Source organism: Podarcis raffonei, chromosome 15 (assembly GCF_027172205.1).
Source record: "Podarcis raffonei isolate rPodRaf1 chromosome 15, rPodRaf1.pri, whole genome shotgun sequence".
NCBI classification, from domain to species: domain Eukaryota; kingdom Metazoa; phylum Chordata; class Lepidosauria; order Squamata; family Lacertidae; genus Podarcis; species Podarcis raffonei.
Window position 1 is genome coordinate 8,233,109 of NC_070616.1, and position 18,749 is coordinate 8,251,857.

General features: G+C 43.9%; 1 protein-coding gene across 4 annotated transcripts in view; it reads right to left on the reverse strand.

The window, feature by feature from the left end:
- NF1 (neurofibromin 1) overlaps positions 1-18,749 on the reverse strand; it is a 156,892-nt gene that overhangs the window by 111,768 nt on the left and 26,375 nt on the right. For 3 of the 4 annotated variants that reach the window (XM_053367583.1, XM_053367582.1, XM_053367585.1), the window contains exons 12-23: positions 18,518-18,649; positions 12,499-12,633; positions 10,862-10,975; positions 10,362-10,441; positions 8,838-8,961; positions 8,400-8,555; positions 7,525-7,771; positions 6,868-6,941; positions 6,159-6,242; positions 4,896-5,336; positions 2,098-2,237; positions 1,197-1,319 (exon numbers count right to left, since the gene is read on the reverse strand). In XM_053367583.1, the coding sequence (XP_053223558.1) occupies positions 1,197-1,319; positions 2,098-2,237; positions 4,896-5,336; positions 6,159-6,242; positions 6,868-6,941; positions 7,525-7,771; positions 8,400-8,555; positions 8,838-8,961; positions 10,362-10,441; positions 10,862-10,975; positions 12,499-12,633; positions 18,518-18,649 (1,850 nt within the window). The remainder of the gene's footprint in view (positions 1-1,196; positions 1,320-2,097; positions 2,238-4,895; positions 5,337-6,158; positions 6,243-6,867; positions 6,942-7,524; positions 7,772-8,399; positions 8,556-8,837; positions 8,962-10,361; positions 10,442-10,861; positions 10,976-12,498; positions 12,634-18,517; positions 18,650-18,749) is intronic. The other variant, XM_053367584.1, reaches the window with a different exon arrangement.

The window sequence follows — 18,749 nt, forward strand, 5'->3', positions numbered from 1 at the left end:
ATAAGCTTTTGTTTTGAAGTTCCTCGGGGTAGACCTTCTCAACTGGCACAGAGTTGAGTGAGCTCTGTTCTATTGCAACAGCTATAATAAACGCTGGCTCTCTAAATTGCTTGTAAGCCGCTCTGAGCCCGGCCTTGGCTGCGGAGGGCGGGGTATAAATAATAATAATAATAATAATAATAATAATAATAATAATAATAATTATTATTATTATTATTATTATTATTATTATTATTAAATCTGGATGCTGGACTTGAAAATAGTGTCCTTGGTTCTGTGGTTTATTCAAAAGGTGGTTGTTCTTCACCTGGGTAATGAACAGGTGTAGAGGCGAATTCTTACCACAGGAAGATTTAGGCTCAAGCGTTCTTCATATTGTTTTGAGCGATGGTGCAAAGTGGTCCAAGTGGCAGAAACTAGAATGGCTGCAGGCACTAATAGCAAAGGTATTCTTGTATTGTGGCTACTAAAGAGCCATCCAAAAAATGATAGATGAGAACGGTCTTGTGTTCAGATGAAAAATGTCTTAATTTCCCCCCCTGACCTGGCATTCTTGAGCCATGCAGGCAGTTGGATCTAGTCATCCTTTCAATTTCCCACAATGCCTCTGACCTCTGGAGCCTACAAAGCGTATCTATCACCATCACTACCTGGATCTCCGTCACCAAAGCCAAGTAATCCTGCCAAAGCCCGCTGACGAAGAGGAAAGCCCACCCATCAGAGGATACTTTGCCCAGGACCCACTCAAACCTGGAGCCAACCTCACATTGATTTCGGCTTTAAATATATATAGCATGGGTAGACAAACTAAGGCCCGGGGGCCAGATACGGCTTAATCGCCTTCTAAATCTGGCCCACGGACAGTCCAGGAATCAGCGTGTTTTTACATGAGTAGAATGTGTCCTTTTATTTAAAATGCATCTCTGGGTTATTTGTGGGGCATAGGAATTCGTTCATTCCCCCCCCCCCCATATAGTCCGGCCCCCCACAAGGTCTGAGGGACGGTGGATGTGCCCCCTGCTGAAAAAGTTTGCTGACCCCTGAAATATAGCCATCAGACAGACAGACAGACACAGACATAACTAGGTATAGAGATAATAATCATGGCAAGAAACAAGTCCACCTCAATCAACTATTTCCAAGAAAAACAGGAAGATTAGCACAGTATTCTTCACTTAGGCAACACCAACCCTCACCTGAATTTCATCTCTTGACAGAAGGAAAGATCATCACGCCTCTCCATCATTACCTTCACAAGCTGACAGAGTTTAGTTTTTATCTGAATGGCATGGACCAGATTCCCCAGGACGCGTACATATCTGTGGAAAAACAGGCCCAAGCCTGAGTTTAGGTTAAACCTCCTTCTAAGGACTCGAGCATCTGGGGGCCACCTTCAAAGCAAATACATGTCAAAACAACAACAACAACAACAGTCTGAGAGGTATTTTTCTGATAAACACACAGGCCTCTATTAAATGCTGGGAGTGAGCCATCTTACTACGATTGTAAGAATATAGGCCATAGAGCACGATGACAAAAAAAGAAAAAGAGAGTCAAGACTTACTTAAAATGGTACCTGAACTAGGTGGTGTCAGGTGAGGAATTCAGCCTGGGGGAGGAATGCAGGAATCTCAACTGCAGCATTCATGACAGAGGGCCACCCAACCTCTGCTTAGAAACCTCCAAGGAAGGAGAGTCCACAACCTCCCGAAGGAGTCGAAAGAAGCAGTACATCAGGGTGGGCCACCTGTAGTCCTCCAAAGGTTTTTAGACTACAATTCCCATCATCCCTGGTCCATTGGCCATGCTGGCTGGCAGGCAGGCAGCTGATGGAAGCTGGAGTCCAATAGTGAGGGAGGGAGGGGTTCACAGGAGTCCCAGTCCTGCCCCTCACCATTTCAATCTCCTGTAGGCAACTAGTAAGAATAGGCTAACTTTTTAAAGTGGTTTTAAACTGCTTTAAATATTGTGTAATACTGTATTTTAATAGTTATGTCGTGTTTCAATTGTTGGAAGCCATTCTGGGACCTTAGGGTAAAAGGCTGGTAACATAATGTAGCAGTAACTGCAGTGGTATTTACAATAACAACAACTTGCCTGACAAGGTTCAGCATCATGTTCTCAATGCTGGCTTGTCCCAGGTGTTCTGAACTCCCTTCTGTATGATTATCAAGCAGGTTCTTCATAATTGCAATGGTCTGCTCCACAAACTGGGTGTTGCTGTCATTCAACAAGACCTGTAACAGAAGCAAACTGTGCTGTAGTTTGAGTGTTCTGGCCGGCATGCCAACGAAACTCATAAGCCTAGATTAAAATTGTAATACCCAGTGGTGCTAAACCAAGCTGAGTTGATAGACTGAAAGGGACACGAGTATAATTATTTGCTTAATGACCTCTATATCTGTGATGAGAAACAGGCACGCAAATTTGCTACCTCTGGCTGCCTCTGAAAGAAGACATATTCCGCACTGAATTGGGGAAATCCCTCCTACAGCTTCCCAGTGGCTGCTAAAAAGCCCTGAAGGGGAAGGCAGGAGGCAAGGAGAAGGCTCTGGGACTACCAACAGCCTAAGGAAATTCTGTTGTATTCTTTTATCTTTTCACGCTTACGAAAGTACTAAATAAAAACATGGCCTTGAGCGCACTGGCAGAATGGTGGTACAGAAATGCAATCAAACCTATTGCTGGGAGGGGCTAATAATAGGCACTGTGCACATCTGTGAATACCCCAGAGCTATTGACATTTGGCTAGTCTCACTAAAATGCTGCAAAATTTGGGAGCCACCCAATATAGGAAATTGGGTGCTGAAACTAATCAGGTCTGGGTCAGCTCACTGCCTGGATGGAAACCCCCCAGTCAGCTATGTTGGTGCAAAAATGCAAACTAGTGTTTGGGCTGAAATTTAGGGGTAAGCTGGGCATAAACTCCCAGTCTAAAAGTGTTCTAGGGGCTTCGCTTATCTCTTCCATACTGTATTCACTTTTTTAAAAGCCAGGTGAATTTAACACTTTTTTAATTCTAATAAATAGGTTCAATTGAAACTAGTAACCAGTAGACCAAGATATCCAATTGCTTTTAGCTGCACACCAATGTATTCATTTAGGTTATAGTATTCCCTGCTTCAACCAACACCCTGGAATCGACTGACAATAGCCACTGGGTATTGGGAAGGAATACACATTCTGGCTTCTGCCCAAGGTCAGAGGGCAGGATCAACAGGGAGGGTGCTTGGGCCTTCCAGGTAGAAAGAAGATTGTGTTGAAAGGGAGACCCACCTGGCCTCACCCATTGCCCAAAGGAGGAGGAGCTGTGGGGAGCTCGCTTGCCAGCTCTCAGCCAGAAAAAAATGCTCTCCTCCAACAGCTACCTGTTGCCTTGGGACTGCAAAGGGGAAAAGACACTGGACCACCATCCACTGGACAAAGGACCAAGAGTCACCAACTGCTATTCAAGCAAGCACATCAAACAAAGGGATATTAGCCTGGCTCAAACTGGATCAGCATACCCACTTAGAGCTCACCATTTTGTTTTGGCCTTGGAAGGACTGAGCTCCCCTTCTCCTCTACCTTTTCCCTCCACTCACCCTTTCCTTTATTGTGTCTGCTCTTTTAAAGTTTGCAAGCCTGACGGCAGGGCCTGTCTCTAGTTTTTGTTGCCTGGAGTCATTTTTTGGAGACAATAGTTGTCTGAAAAGCAGGATAAAAATAAATAGTTGTTTACACATCCCCCCCTTTGTTCAAAAACCCTTGAAATACTCACAGGGAAACCTGGATGATTAGCCAAATAAAACAGGTGAGACTGCATCCAGTGTCAGGCAAGTGTGTAGCCAATATACCGCTCACTGATCACACGTTAAATTCCTTAAAGAACCAAAGTATCCTATGCCACTGGCCTCCTAGGCAGAGTTGCAGAGGCAGCCATCACACCTTGAACTGAACTCTGCACCCAAGCACCTCCATAAAAAGCAGGCATTGAAAAATGAAACTATCCCCAAAAGCTGCCCCCTTTGGACAGCTTCTTGGAACAGCTGGTTTTGGTGCGCGGCGGACATTTTTAGATTTTTATAATGGATTTTATGTTGCCATTATCATTTTTTTCCATTTGGTCTCTTTCACCTCTCAAATCAAATGATTTCCATTTAATATAAACTTCTTAGGGCAGGATTATTAAATTGGAGGGAGGGAGGGAATGCTATGAGCGCAAGGGATGGAATAGAATATATATCAAGAGGGGGAGCATCAGTCAAACATTTCCTTGTATACTGCCAGGCAGTACAACTCCAGCATGTCAGAAAGATATTGGGGGACAGGGCCTTGGACTTAAAAAGAGAAGTGTGAAGATGTCTGTTCCTCAAGGATGACCCTTTCAGCCATCTCTGGAATGTCCCTCTCAACCAATCTCATTTCTAACTATCACTTCCTTTCTACACTCTACCTTTGCAGCCTCCCACTTTGGCTAATTTACACAAGAATTCCCAGAAGAAATGGGCAGGTCAGAAATGTAAAAAACAAACAAACACATGACCATCATCCGACTGCCCACTTTTGGATTTGGCTCCAGAACATCACAAAGTAGGCAGCGTTGGCTGGTGCCCATTGGGATTGCCAGAGCAGAAGGCAGGAAGCCCAACCAATGAGTGGAGCCAGAGCCAATGGCAGCCAAAGCCAACTAATTCTGGTTTTGCCCCCACCCTCCTGAGTTCTACAAGGGCAAAACTGGGATGGAGGAGGAGGAACTGGACAGACAAGGCCACCCACTGGACTGGCTGTTAGGAAGGAAATGGGTAGGCTTGGCAGCCTCCACTGTATGTAGGTGGAGAGCCCCTGATCACTTTCCCCGGGGAATGCAGCCCCCAAAATACTACCCATCTCTGCATTAAAGCAAACCCCTTTACCTGCCCTTGAGAGTCAAAGAACTTGCTGATGTTGTTCTTCAGTTTGTTGAAAAGCATGGGGTAAAGCCCCGGGCTCAGTTCCAGGCCCATGAGATCTTTAATGTTGGTCCGTATCTGCAGGCCCACTTTCTCGTGGGTGCAGACCATGAGCGACAGCAAGCGGTCCATGAACTTGCTCACGGGGGTCTCCGTGTTGCCCTCAGTCGACAGCATGGATATCATGGAGCCTTTGCGCTCGTTCACGGGGGCCATGGGGGGGCTGTAGGTCGCGAACCCGGCGCTGCTGCGATGCTGCAGGCACACCCCGCCCAACGCGCACAGGAAGCCGGTCATGTTGATCCACTCCTGCAGAGAATCTGTGTCCGAAAGGTCTATAGAGCCTCCCCCGCTGACATGGGACATTCGCCTCTTGACGATGGTCTTGTGGAGGCTTTCCGCGACCTGGAAAGAGTTGCACATCATGGCGGGAGGTGGAGAGAGAGAAACGCAGCGATGTAAATTCAGAACGCTCACCTGTTACTTGGATATGCCTTTCGGAGCAGGGTGCTTTCTGGGAATTGCACCAAAACGACCCCAGGACATTGTAAGTCCCCATTTACATAAAGGAACTGAGGCTGAAACAGACTTGCCCGCACTTTCAAAAGCAGCTCATCCCCAGGCAGAAATCTGAAACCAGACTTCTGATCCAATATCCAACCCACGATGGCACCATCAGAAATGGGATTTGCTTCTAGATGCTTCTGCCGTGCTATTGTAACATTAGCTTCTCTGGTTTCCTGTTTTCCCCTGAAAACTGATCTAGGAATTTTATTGAAAAGCAGTTTCCCAAAGCAAACTGCCACCTCCTTCTCAAAAGATGGTTTGGTGGATGGCACAAGATGTGCTATGGCTGAGGGAGTGGCAACCAGGGACAGGTCTGAAGAAAAAATCAACTACTTGGCTTTCCCTAAGCATTGTAAGTCAGCAAACCAGGAAAGAACATTAAGATGAGGACAATAGATCTTAGCTGTATGGGCCAGCAAGATGAGAAGATCTATATAAAGCTAGATTCTCTGAAGGGTAGCACATTAGACCAGGGGTGGGGAACCTCTGGCCCTCCAGATGCTGCTGAACTACAACTCCCATCATCCCTGACTGTGGCTGTGCCTACTAGGGCTGATGGGAGTAGCAGTTCAGCAAAAACCAGACTGCCAAAGGATCCCCACTCCTGTGCATTAGATGCTAAAGAGAAGCAGACAAAAAGGTATTTATGAAAGGTCTTACCTGGCCATCTTCCATTTTAGCCTTTGGAAAGTTGAGGATCAAATTTGTAGCCGTCTCCCATTTTAAATGTGTGGCTTCCCAAGCCTGGAACACAACAAAAGAAAAAGAACTGTTCTAAATACCTTCTAGAAAATACCAGATGGCACTTGATGAAGACCTTTTCCCCCAGCAGGCATTTCAAGTAAGTAGGTTTTACGATTTTATGGTAAACTGATTTTTATCTTTATTGCAGCACTTTAACCGTACCATACCCAGCTTAGAGACTACGGCATTAAGCAGGATATAAAGTGCTTAATTAATTAAATAAGTGTTCTGGTCCCAGCTCTCTGTAATCGGATGAAGGGGTGATATATAAATTTAATAAAACAAAACAAAACAAAACAACAACAACAACAATAATAATTAGCTTACAACTGAAATAACAGATATGGGAACCAGTATTTTTGCTTTTAAGTGGCTGCTGAAAAATTATGTTTTAAAGAGTGCCTTCCATGAAGTGTGACTCGGCCATTATACAATGTGCACTGAATTCATGTAATCTGATGTTTTTAAGGTTTGTTTTCATATTTCTGTGTATATATTTATTATTTAATCTGTTTTCTGATACCTTAATTTAATGCTGCCATGGAAACATTTGTTAGGAAGTGCTTATCCAGTGTTAAGCTGCCAAAGAAGAATACTTTCACCGAAGAAAACTGAAATAATGTACCTCAGTGTTACCTGCCGTCGGATGTTCAATTCGCCTTAGCAATGCCATCACTCTTTTCTGGAGAGCTGCTCTTCCTAAAGGCATGTGGTCAGAAATTCAGTACATTTTCAACTTTTAAAAGGTTGCTTTGTTGAAAACTTTATGGAAGTTTCCTCTACCAATAAACATCCTTAATCAAAAAAGACTGACAAGACATATCTGCATTAATGCTTGCCTTTGAACAAACAATTGCCCTTTAGTTTTCACAGATATTTTGGTTAATGGGATTTAATGTACAGTGGAACCTTGGCTCTCAAATGGCTTAGTTGATGAACAAATTGGCTCCCAAACGCCGAAAACCCAGAAGTAAATGTTCTGGTTATCTAACATTTTTTGGAAGCCAAACGTCCATTGCCACTGTCGGCTTTTGTTTCCGGGGTGCCTGCGCCAATCGGAAGCAGCGCCTTGGTTTTCGAACATTTCGGGAGTCAAACAGCCTTCCAGAAAGGATTAAGTTTGAAAACCAAGGTTCCACTGTATCATTTTTAAATTGTTTATTATTTTTAAAGGAAAATTTCCAGCTTGAAACACCAACCTAAAAGTGCACTCCACCCTTCTCTCTCCTTGTTCAATTTTCCCAAGCTCAACTGACAAGAGACCTTCTCTCCCCCTTCTCACCTGTTGACATCATGTTGCTCACGGAAGCAAACTCCATAAAGGTGTTGTAATTGGGCAAAAAGTTGTGAACCGACACCTCGTCTACGCCACATCTGATATCCGCTTCCTCGCAAAGATGTCGGAAACAGGACATCGCGACAAGCACTGCCTCAGTGTCGGGGCTCCAGAGGGACATATACAGGGCCACCTCCAATTTGGTCTGCGCTTGACGGCATATCGGCGTCCCGCTGCAGCCTGCAGCGCTTTCCTTGGGAGAAAGGACAACGGGCCACGTTAATCATTGCTGCTCTCCACAAACACAGTCAAGACAAGCCATGGCGTTTTAAAGGACGTCTGCAGAGCACAAATGAATACAGCTCTCTATTGAACTAGATCAGTAGTGGGGAACATGCAGCCCTCCAGACGTTTTTGTGATTGCAACTCTCACCCCCCTGGACTGTTGCAGGTAATGGGAACGGGGGCCTTGATGTTCAGCGAAGGGTGTTTCAAGCACGCGGCAGCCAAGGAAATGCCTTCCAGATGTTTTCGACTGCATCTCTCACTAGCCTCAGCCAGCATGGCCAGTGGTTAGAGATGATGGGTGTTCATTGCTGTAGTTCAGTATCTCTAGTGGGCACACCATTGGCTATTCTTGCTTCAGCAAGTACATTTCTAAGTGACCCTAATTCTATCACTGATGTGTTTTCATGTTCTTCCTAGCTTTCAGCAGCTGATGGGATACAGAACTAGGAACGTCTTGTTTCTGTGTGGCTGCTCTGCGTGGTGAGGTATCAGAATTGACTAAGGTCTGAAACAGCACCTCTAACTACTGTAGCAGTAATAGCAGCAGCAGCAGCAGTGCTCTGTATGACAGCACTTGCCTTAAGGTCACGTACCATGCAAAAGCTCCCTTTTCCTTTCCTAAGCGTAGCTCCTGGGATACAACGCATCATCTCTTCATGGTCAAGAGAAATTTGATTAGCTCCACCCCCAGAGACATCGCATCCTACCCCATAAAGGAAGAGAAAGGGACAGGAACTCCTATCTGATTGCTATGGGGAGAAAGAGAGGAAAAATAAATAAGTCACTCTGCTTTTGTAGGAGGTAAAGGAAATCAGACATGCACACACATACACAGGAGAGAGAGATGTGTTTACTGGGGCTTTATCTATGAAAGGAGAAAACAAAACACAATTTCACTTCCCTTACTGAGCGGGAAAGCTAGACAAATTTCCTTCCCATCCAATAACTATCCAATAACCCAAGAGCTGGAGCAAGTCAGAAGCAGCAAGCCCCTTTTGAAATGCTCTTCAAGTTTCAAAGTGCTCACTTACTTTGTTTTTCAGAAGAAATGTGTTCCTGCAGATCAAAATCTCTCGCAGCCACTTGAGGATTTCTGTGCTGCTGAGAATCTGATTGCTTGTTAGCCGCTTGCATATACAAAACAGCATTTGTGAACTGCAAGAATTAGGAAAGTGCCAATCAATAGCCACTTATTAAAGTGTTTCCCGTAACTTCAGCGGCAATATTTGCAATTTGCAGCACATTACAACACTGTGATGACAAGAGGTACACATACTCAATCCCCTGCAGGGGATCCCAGTGGACACCTGCCTTACACCACACCCACACCAACACCCTTTCCTTTTGACAGTTTCCTAACTAGTATGCTAAAACCCTTTTGCAGGGCTACAGAATTTGTGTCAAGAATTGTGAGCACAACATAGCCTAAGAGATAAATAGGGGTTGGGGGGCAGTTTGGGTGAGGTGAACTAGAATAAACTGAGCTATTTCATTCATTCACTTTTTGGACCCATGAGCACATCGGAAAACCAGAGCAGCTGTTATGGGCACCACACACAAACTGCAACCAGGCACCCACTGCAACCTAACTGGCTACAACAGAATGTCTATTTTCAGAAGGGGGGCGGAGAGGCAGGGATCCTGCAGGCATCTACAAAAGTCTATGCGAGCACATGGGGGCCTTCAGGCACTACACTGGTAACCCTCTGTTGTATACCCAGGGCTGCCTCAGCTGTCCACATAGGCAACTGTGGGTGCTCTCCGTGTGGGGGATGGATGGACACAGCACTAAAAATAGATCTGATGAAGGGCTAGAGTGTTTGAAGGGCATCTTAGGGCCTCTACAATTGGCAAAGAGAGTCTATGTGAGCCACAACATAAACAATAGGGACACCTCATAATTCGCAACTCCAACTCCCAACTAGCACATCTCAACAAGGAAGATCACACAGGGTCCCAGATAAATCATGTAAGATGGGGTATGGAATCTTTTCTGGCCAGAAGACCAGATGCTTATCTCCCTACTCCTGGGCAAGCCACGTTGGGCAGCTGGGGGCTCTGAATTTTCTACACCTGTGTCCTTCCCCGACATCTTTTCATGAGCACATTATTTCATCATGGGGCACTAAGTGATTGGTTGACATTTTCACCAGGCTTATGTAGTTTCCAATTTACATTCTATTATTTCATCTCCTGTGCATGGATCATATTATTATTATTATTATTATTATTATTATTATTATTATTATTATCATCATGCAATTGTGGGCATTTTTTCACTGTACGGTATTTCCTCAAATAAATCTAAATTAAAAGCACTCCACTGGATTGAGCACAACTTCCGTGTCTGTTTCACTGATCTTTGGAAAGGGAAACCAAAAATATACAGAGTGTCCCACTATATTGAAAAGAACAGGCAATTCAGTCTCGCCTCAGAGTAGCATTGTTTATACAGTATATAATTTTTGATCATTTGTAGTTATGGTGCGTAGCCCAGGAAACTGAGTCAGGAGAGAGACAATTCTTACCAAGCCCAAAACAGGAAATGTACTCACCTGATCTCCCAGAATGTTTCGATGGGTGCGTCTGGATTCCACAAGTCAATGCTGTCTAACTGATGGAGCACAAGCAAGGCCTGAAGGGGCAAAAAATGGAGAAACCACTTAATTAACTTAATGCTGTACATATATTACACTATATTATATGGTTGTGTTGTTGTTGTTGTTGTTGTTGTTGTTCTTATTATTACTATTATTATTATTATTATTACTATTATTATTATACTGCTCTTCATCTGTAGATCTCAGGAAGTTTCACAGCATAAAATTACAATATAAGAAACACAAAATGCATAATAAAAATAAGAAGAAAAACAAAGCAATAATCTGCCTTGTTATGAAATGGGCGAGAGCCCATTTTAAAGCCAGGACCTCAGACTGTGACACACTGTCGTTTTTTAAAAGAAGACTGGCTCACTTTGAAGCAGGGCAAGGGGACGCACATTCAGATCTGCAAACAATACAGTAATGGGCTTGCATGTCACTTAGCTCCTGACCTCCATGGCTTCTTGTGCTATTTCAGGCATGCTGGATTGTGGCACCAGCTGGACCAGGCCTGTTATGAGTTCAGCGGTGCTGCCCTGACTCTCAGGACCTTGTTTCCTTGGATTCTGCAAAGGAAAGTACAAAACTATAAGGTGCGGGTTCACTGACATTCATATTCCAAATTCACTGGTGTCATTTCCCTGTATACTTTTAAAAAATATTGCAGAGAAGTAGACCCCTGATCCTCCAAGCCAGCTCTTGCCCTGCAGGTCATCCTTGGGGAAAACCTTTGTGTCTTCTGTAAGACTTTTGCATATTTCTTCACTAGAGGGGGAGCTCACACTCCCTGCCACCACTGGAAACAGCCCTTCATTAACATAGGGAGCCAACCTGAGGCTCTGTTAGGTACTATGTAGGTTTCAGGTCGCACCCCGGGCTGCTAGGAAGAAGGAACAGGCAATACTTGATCCTGCATGTTTGGAAATATACAATCCAGTTGATATCAACACCCAATAAACAATTTTTTGTTTTTAAGATGGAGGATTTAAACATAGACAATTCCTCTACCTGTAGTGCATAGCAGTACCATCCTGGAAACATTCAACAACTTGATTCTTCTGGGCATACTAAGTGACTCCAGGCTTCTTCATAACTTTAGACTGAAAAATTCTACTAGGATTGGGCATTTTGTTTGTTCTAAAGGTCAGGAATGCTGCGCGCCTTCCTTTTCTAGGCTCAACGAACCAAAGCATGCAGCAATGAAACTATCTTCCAAAAAAAAAGGGGGTTGTCTGCACACTGATCATAGGGTTGCATGTATGCATACATACATAATTTTATTTGTACGTTGCCTTTCCACAGTTCAAACAATGCTCATGGTGGCTTACATGAAAAATATAACACTACAATATAATAAAAGTAATCATAAACAACTTCTCCTTCTTCTGCTTTCACTTAATCATGCCATATTCTGTATGCTATAAATTGTACGAACGTAGGTTCATGAGACAGGTGATGAAGGAGGGTGGTCATTTTAGATAATAGCATCCACAAAATTATGCCAACCTACTAATAAGGGTTAAGGGATGTGGGTGGCGCTGTGGAGCCTAGGACTTGCCAATCAGAAGGTTGGTGGTTCAAATCCCCGCGACAGGGTGAGCTCCCGTTGCTCCGTCCCTGCTCCTGCCAACCTAGCAACTCAAAAGCACGTCAAAGTACAAGTAGCTAAATAGATACCGCTTGGGCGGGAAGGTAAATGGCGTTTCTGTGCGTGGCTCTGGTTTGCTAGAAGCGGCTTAGTCATGCTAGCCACATGACCTGGAAGCTGTACACCGGCTCCCTCAGCCAATAAAGCAAGATGAGTGCCGCAACCCCCGAGTCAGCCACAAGTGGACCTAATGGTCAGGGGTCCCTTTACCTTTACCTTACTAATAAGGGTTACTAATTCTTTTTTCCATTCCAAATCATGTGTTCTATGCCATTGGAATGGAAACTGCTATCAATACTAAACTTTCTTATGGAAGTTTAGTACAGGGAAATTGTTGGAAAGTCAATGCCTTGTTTTTTGGTTCAAAGACTATAAAAGAAACCCCGAGAGTTGGTGTTTCATTTCATTTCATTTTGTTTTTAAAAAAGAACTTTTACTTACACAGAGCAAAAGTTTAGGGTCAGCATGGATCAGCTTTACCATAGATAATAACAAGACCTTGTAACTTCTGGTTTCAACATCTGTAGGCTTTTCTTTAAACTTAAGGCTCGTCATTTTCTCTTTAAATGTAAGACTCTAAGGGTGGGGAAAAAACATGATATGAATGTCAACAAGGCACTGATTACTCCAAATATGTAACTCACCACTCTTTTAAAAAGTAATACTTATACAATTAATGTCATATAGCATAGTAACGGAAAGCATTTAAATATGAGTAGAATGGCCAGGTTTTATCATTCAACCTCTTCTTGTTAGCTGAGCTGACATTTCCATGGAACCTTCAAAAAGATCCCAATATTTATTTCCTGAGAACTTTTAGACAATGCTGAATCTACTATTGTGACGACCCAGGAAAGAAGAGCCCAGGAGGGACAAGCTCACTGAAAACATAAATTTGGTCTGCAGTATAAGTTTTTTAAAAAGCAAACTGACTGTTGGAATCATCAGGAACAAGACTGAAAACAGAACTGGCCGCCTATTTTGTAGTTGCACTTGGAATACTGGGCAGAATTCTAGTTGCTCTATCTTAAGCAGAATGTCGCAGAACTGGAAGTAGTAGCAAGAACAAGGTGAGGCCAGGAGGCTGAACAGCACAAGAGACATTTGTGTTCCATTATGATAAACTCTGCAGGAACAGGCCAAAGGTCCGTCTAGTCCAGTGTGCTATATTTCGCAAGAAGAGCACAACTCTGAGAAGCCCAAAAGCAAGTCATGAAGGCAACAGTCCTCCCGTGCTGTTGTGTCTGCAGCTGGAGTCCGGTGCAGGCCAGCAATAAATTAAAACGCTATGTCAGTGAATTAACGCTTTACTCAAAGCAACCAAAACAGTGCAGGCCTATCAGAATCGATTTATTACGGTCACAGACCAGAGACATGGACATATACAGGAATAGAGAACATGTAAATAAAAATGGGTTAAAATTAAACTCAATGCAGGCTTAGTGATCCCAGCAACTCTTCCCAGTAGCTCTTGCTCCAAGGAGGCAGATGTGAGGACTGAAGGTCCCTGCCTTCCCACAGCCGCCTAAGTACCCTCCTCTCCAGGATTTCCCCCAAGCAGTTATAGACTGAGCCTACTCACAACCACTCTCTGCTCTTTTTCCTTTCTCTGCATGTTCTAAGAGATCAGGCAGGAAGGGAGCTGGTTTCAGCAGGAGGGGGAGACTCCCTGGATTCTTCAGCAGCCTGTCTGATCAACCAACCTTCTCTCCAGCCTCCGCTTCTGCCCCTGAGCCTGGACTGTTTTCTGCCCCAGCCACATCCTGCCTACTAAACCCTGTTGCCCCTTCAGCTTCCAACATCCGCTCCTCCCAGTCTGCTCCCTCTTCTCTCTCTGACCACTGATCATCATCCCACCACCAATCCCTTGGCTCTGACGCTTCTTCCCCTTGGGGGTTCCCCGGCTGCTGTCTCCCACCATTCCTCTGCATCCAGCCAGTCCATGACATGTTGCTCTCAAGAAAGTGGCCTTTAGTGGCTAACTGCCCCTGAACATGGAGCTTCCATGTAAGCAACACGGCTAGAAGATGTTTGTAGACCTATCACACTATGCAGAATCAAAATTGAACTACGGTCCAAGGACGCGGTGGTTAAGGACACAAGTCAGGGTGGTCTTATTCCAAACTAGTAAATAATGAACTGGCAAAGCAGATGAATGTTGCTCATGTACACAGAGGAGCAATTGCTTTCCCCATTGAACGTGCAACGCCCAGTCTCAGTTTACCGCAATTCAAGATAATGACAAATCAGCAAATGAAGCCCTACTCAGCAGCTTCACACTGAAACTTTTTCTGTCTTGTATGGGTGACTTTCGTATTTGCTGTTGAATGTCCAAGATATGGCAAATAGGAGCATGGAATCAAGGAGAAACTGCTCTCCCCATCTTACACATTCCCAAAAAACAGATCCTGGTTTGGCAGTCTCTTAAAAACCATGATTTGCTGAAGGCTGCCAGTTAAGATGCCATACCAAACCACAGTTTGACAATACATCCCAACCATCTCAACATAGATTCCCTCCCTGCCACATATTTAAAAAACAGAAAATAAAACTAAAAGAACTAAATGTAGAAAAACACCACTGGCCATTTAAAATTGTGGCTGATCTCTCCTTTAAAAAGTAAGTAAGTAAATAAATAAATCTATGAATGTTTTTGCTAACCAAACAAACATATGGGCTACTTCAATCCAAATCTGGACATTAAAAAAAGTAAATCCCTTGGTTGTCTGCAATTGACCAAAAGCTATGGAACTCAGGGCTGCATGTAAGCTAGGAAAAGTAGAACATAAAATATGAAATCAGTGGTCACTCTAAGAATCCAAGTTTACTTAGGAATAAAGCTTCTAGGCCTCAGGCAAGCAGGGTATTATGAACCAGAGGAGGTTTCCAAGAGGGCCTTCGAGTGACAAGGTTCTTTCTCATTACAGACTCCCCTCCAATCCATGACCACATCAACCCTTGCCATAAGATTAGAAATTCTTGGCAGTCCTGAACCTTAGGAGCAGAAATGCACAAATACAAGCACAGTTATTCTCATTCCTAGCAGAGAATGATTCTGATAACTAAGCAGGCACAGTCCTAACCCAACCTGCACGCAACAATGTATGCATATTAATGGCGATAAAATACAAAATATGTTTTCATGTTAATGAATTGTTTTCTATTTCTACACACACAAGACACCCAACAGCAGGACCAAAATCATATGCATTAACATACTAAAAACAAATTATCTAAATGAAGGTGGGAGGTGGGCAGAGAGAATGAGTTGATCATTCTTTGAGGGTAAACCCTCTAAACCATCTCAGTGAAACTGCAAACTTTTTAAAAGTAACAATGGATTTAGTTACTCAGAAATAAAAAAAGTTTATGAATTTGTTCTCAAATCTAGTATTTGATAGCTGATTACAACTGCACACTATTTTCACAAAGAAATCTAATGAGAGTACAGATTTAATAGTGCTTCCCTCTGAACAAGAAAAGGGAGTGCATCCGGTTCTGCTTTCAGAAGCCAATTCCCTACTCATATCTTAACTGCAGTCAAGGCACTGACTGCTGACTTCAGCATTTATCTTGACCATGGTCAGGACTACCCAGGATTTGAAACCGACATTAAACTGCATGCTGAAACCCTAGTTTGTCACAAACAAGGTGAAGGTCGGTGCTGATGTATCCTCTAAACATGGTTGAAGCAGGGAAAGAAGAATTTCCTCCTGAAAGAGGGAGAATATACAGCCCCATGGTCGGCTCCCAATCTCCTAACCATGGTTATACTTACACCAGCCCCAGGAAAAATCTTTGCTGTTAACTCATTTGTCAAAGAACAAAAAACAAAACAAAAAGAACTAGCAGTTTATACTGAAGGAGGGCATCACTTCATGTTTAAGAAAACAAGTTGTGATAAATTAAGGGATGCGAGGGCAGGGGAATAATGGAGAGAATAAAACCGCTCATGTCACCTGGTCTGTGAAATGGGTTTTAATTGTTTCATTACAGCCAACAGGTGAAAGCATGCTACATAATCAATCACTGAAATGAAGTGACATGACTGTAGTGGTAACTATACACAGAAAAGTCACGGGGGGGAAAATAAGGGAAAGCTTTTCTGTGGTAGTTAACAATGGGTCATATACTTACAGCAACAGAAGCCCACTGCAATGCATAGCAGTGACTGGTTGGCATCTGATCATGTGAGCGACAGCAGCCAATATGAACAGAAAATAAGAAGCAGAAGACAAAGTGCCGCCAATCAGTGTCAGAGCTGCAATGCACAACTGTTCGTTCTTTTCCTCCCCATATATGAACACATAGATCCTTAAATTTCCAAAGAAATCAGACTTATTCTTTCCTCTATCAGGGCCATGGCTGAGTTGTGAGGAACAGTTTCAGCTGCAAAGTGGGTGCGTTTGTATGGGTATGTCTTTGCATCTCACAACACAGCTTGACAGCTCACGGGCCCTTTAACTCAGCTTGCGACATCACATTCCCTCACCTGAACCAAACTCTCAAGGCTGCTGTGAGAATGAGTGTGTGTGTGTGTGTGTGTGTGTGTAGCTACATCTATGTATAACAACACCTGGTTTTAATTCATTTTTTAAAAAAGTGTGGGTAGCAAATTAAGAAGCAAAAATGCAATGTGAAGCTACCAAGTAGCCACAGAGATGCAGAATTCATTGAAATAAAGAGGGCCAAGGCAGCCCTAATCGTCTGAATGTAATTCTACACAATCCCCCTACGGCAAACCATCTGGGACCACCAGATGCTGCAGCTCTCTAGAAGCAAGAGTGAACTTTGGGAGAGGAGACTATGGAGAGCCATATGCAAGAGCGGAATGGGTTTCTTTGATCAACAGCAGAGAAGATAACAGAACACTATTTGGGGAAGGGCTGTAGCTCAAGGACTGCTTTGCATGCAGAAAGTCCCAGAGGCAATCCCTGACATCTTCAGATAAGGCTGGAAAAGACCCCTGCCTGAAATCAAGGACAGCTGCTGCCTGTCAGCATTGACAATACTGGTCTGGGATGGACCATTGTGTCAGCTTCCTGTGAAGTTACTTTTTCTGAGAGACAAGTATTACTATCACAATACAAAGAGATTCAAGAAGCTGCAAGGCATTGGAACCAGCGTGAACTACAGAGGCAAATGCCTGCAAAGTCTGAGAACCACAAGCCTACACCGTTCACAGAAAACTCTGCATATAGTATACATAATCCTTCTTGCCCCCCCAAAAAACAAAAACCAGCCCAATTCTCTTCCTACACTCCTACATTATCACTGATCTGAACTGCCGACATGCTGTAATATGGAGCAACGAAACAACGGACAGCACAAGAAACTTCCATGAAAAAACATCTCTGTAATTTGCTGACAAAGCTGGAAAAGCAACAGCTTGGCGGTAGAGCGCATGCAAAGCATGCAGAAGGCCCTAGGTTTAATTTGCCAGCATCTCTTGATTAAAAAGAAAGCATGGAAAAACCTGTGGTCCTCCAAAGGTTGCTGGACTTCAACTCCCATAATCCCTTGACCATTGGGCCATGCAGGCTGGGGATGATGAGAGCTGGGAGTCCAGCAATGTCTAGATGGTCACAAGTTTCCCAACCCCCAAGTTAAATGACCTAACATAGCAGGTCCCCGTCTGAGACCTTGGAGAGCAGCTGCCAGTGAGACAACTTCCATCAGCTTCAGCCAGCGACCCAGCTGTGCCCCTATCTCAACAGGAACACCCTAACTATTGTTGTCTATGCTTTAGTAAACCTCTAGGTTAGATTACTGCAACCCGTTACACTTGGCCTGCCTCTGAAGACAGCTGGGAAATTTCAGCTGGTGCAGAATTTGGCAGCCAGGTTGCTCACTGGGGCAAGACAGTTTCAGCATATTATACCCATACTGGCTTGACTGAGCTGGCTGCCAATTCGTTTCCGGGCCCAATTCAACTTTTTTCATTCAATGGATCACTTCTACGATCTACATTTTTATGTATATTTTACAAGTTTCAAAGCACTTCATATGCATGTCACTATCTATGTCTGGGTCAGAAGACTCAAAAAATGGGGGGGGGGCAGGGGGAGGCAATGTTGGTGTGGGCAGTACTCCTTTGACCCACCTGTCCCATGTAAATTTCACCCTTCAAATATTTCTGGAATGGCATAGGATCCAAAGCCCAGGCACTCCAGTAGCCAAGTCTACTCGTGTTTGACTTTTCTTTCTATGGTCTTGGAAGTAAAGAGTACCACTAGCCAAACTCTCTTCTTGGTTGACTTGGGACAAATCCAAACCTGGGATTTGCTTGGGACGCTAGAAATATCATTGGGGAAAGAGTTAGAACTTCTGCTTTTAAGGACTGCGGCATTTTTACCACCTTCTATGATATAACAGAACATCAAGGAGAAGTAATGAACACACTTCCTTTTTTTAACAACAACAAAATCTAACAACTGAAAAATGAGGAGCGGGGCCTTACCGGTGTCATGCGAATCGGGGTGTGCACGCCAGAACCTTGTAGAGCTTTATGGAGGGTTTCACTAAACATGCTGCGGAGTTCCACTGAATGACAGTATACAGCGTCAATCTTGGGCCACCAGTCAAGTGCAGACTAAGGTAATGCCGGGGGTGGGGAGAGAGAATACCAACAGAGATCAAACACAAAATGAAATCTAGAAAGGATTTCAATGGGGCACACAGGCCCAGCAGCC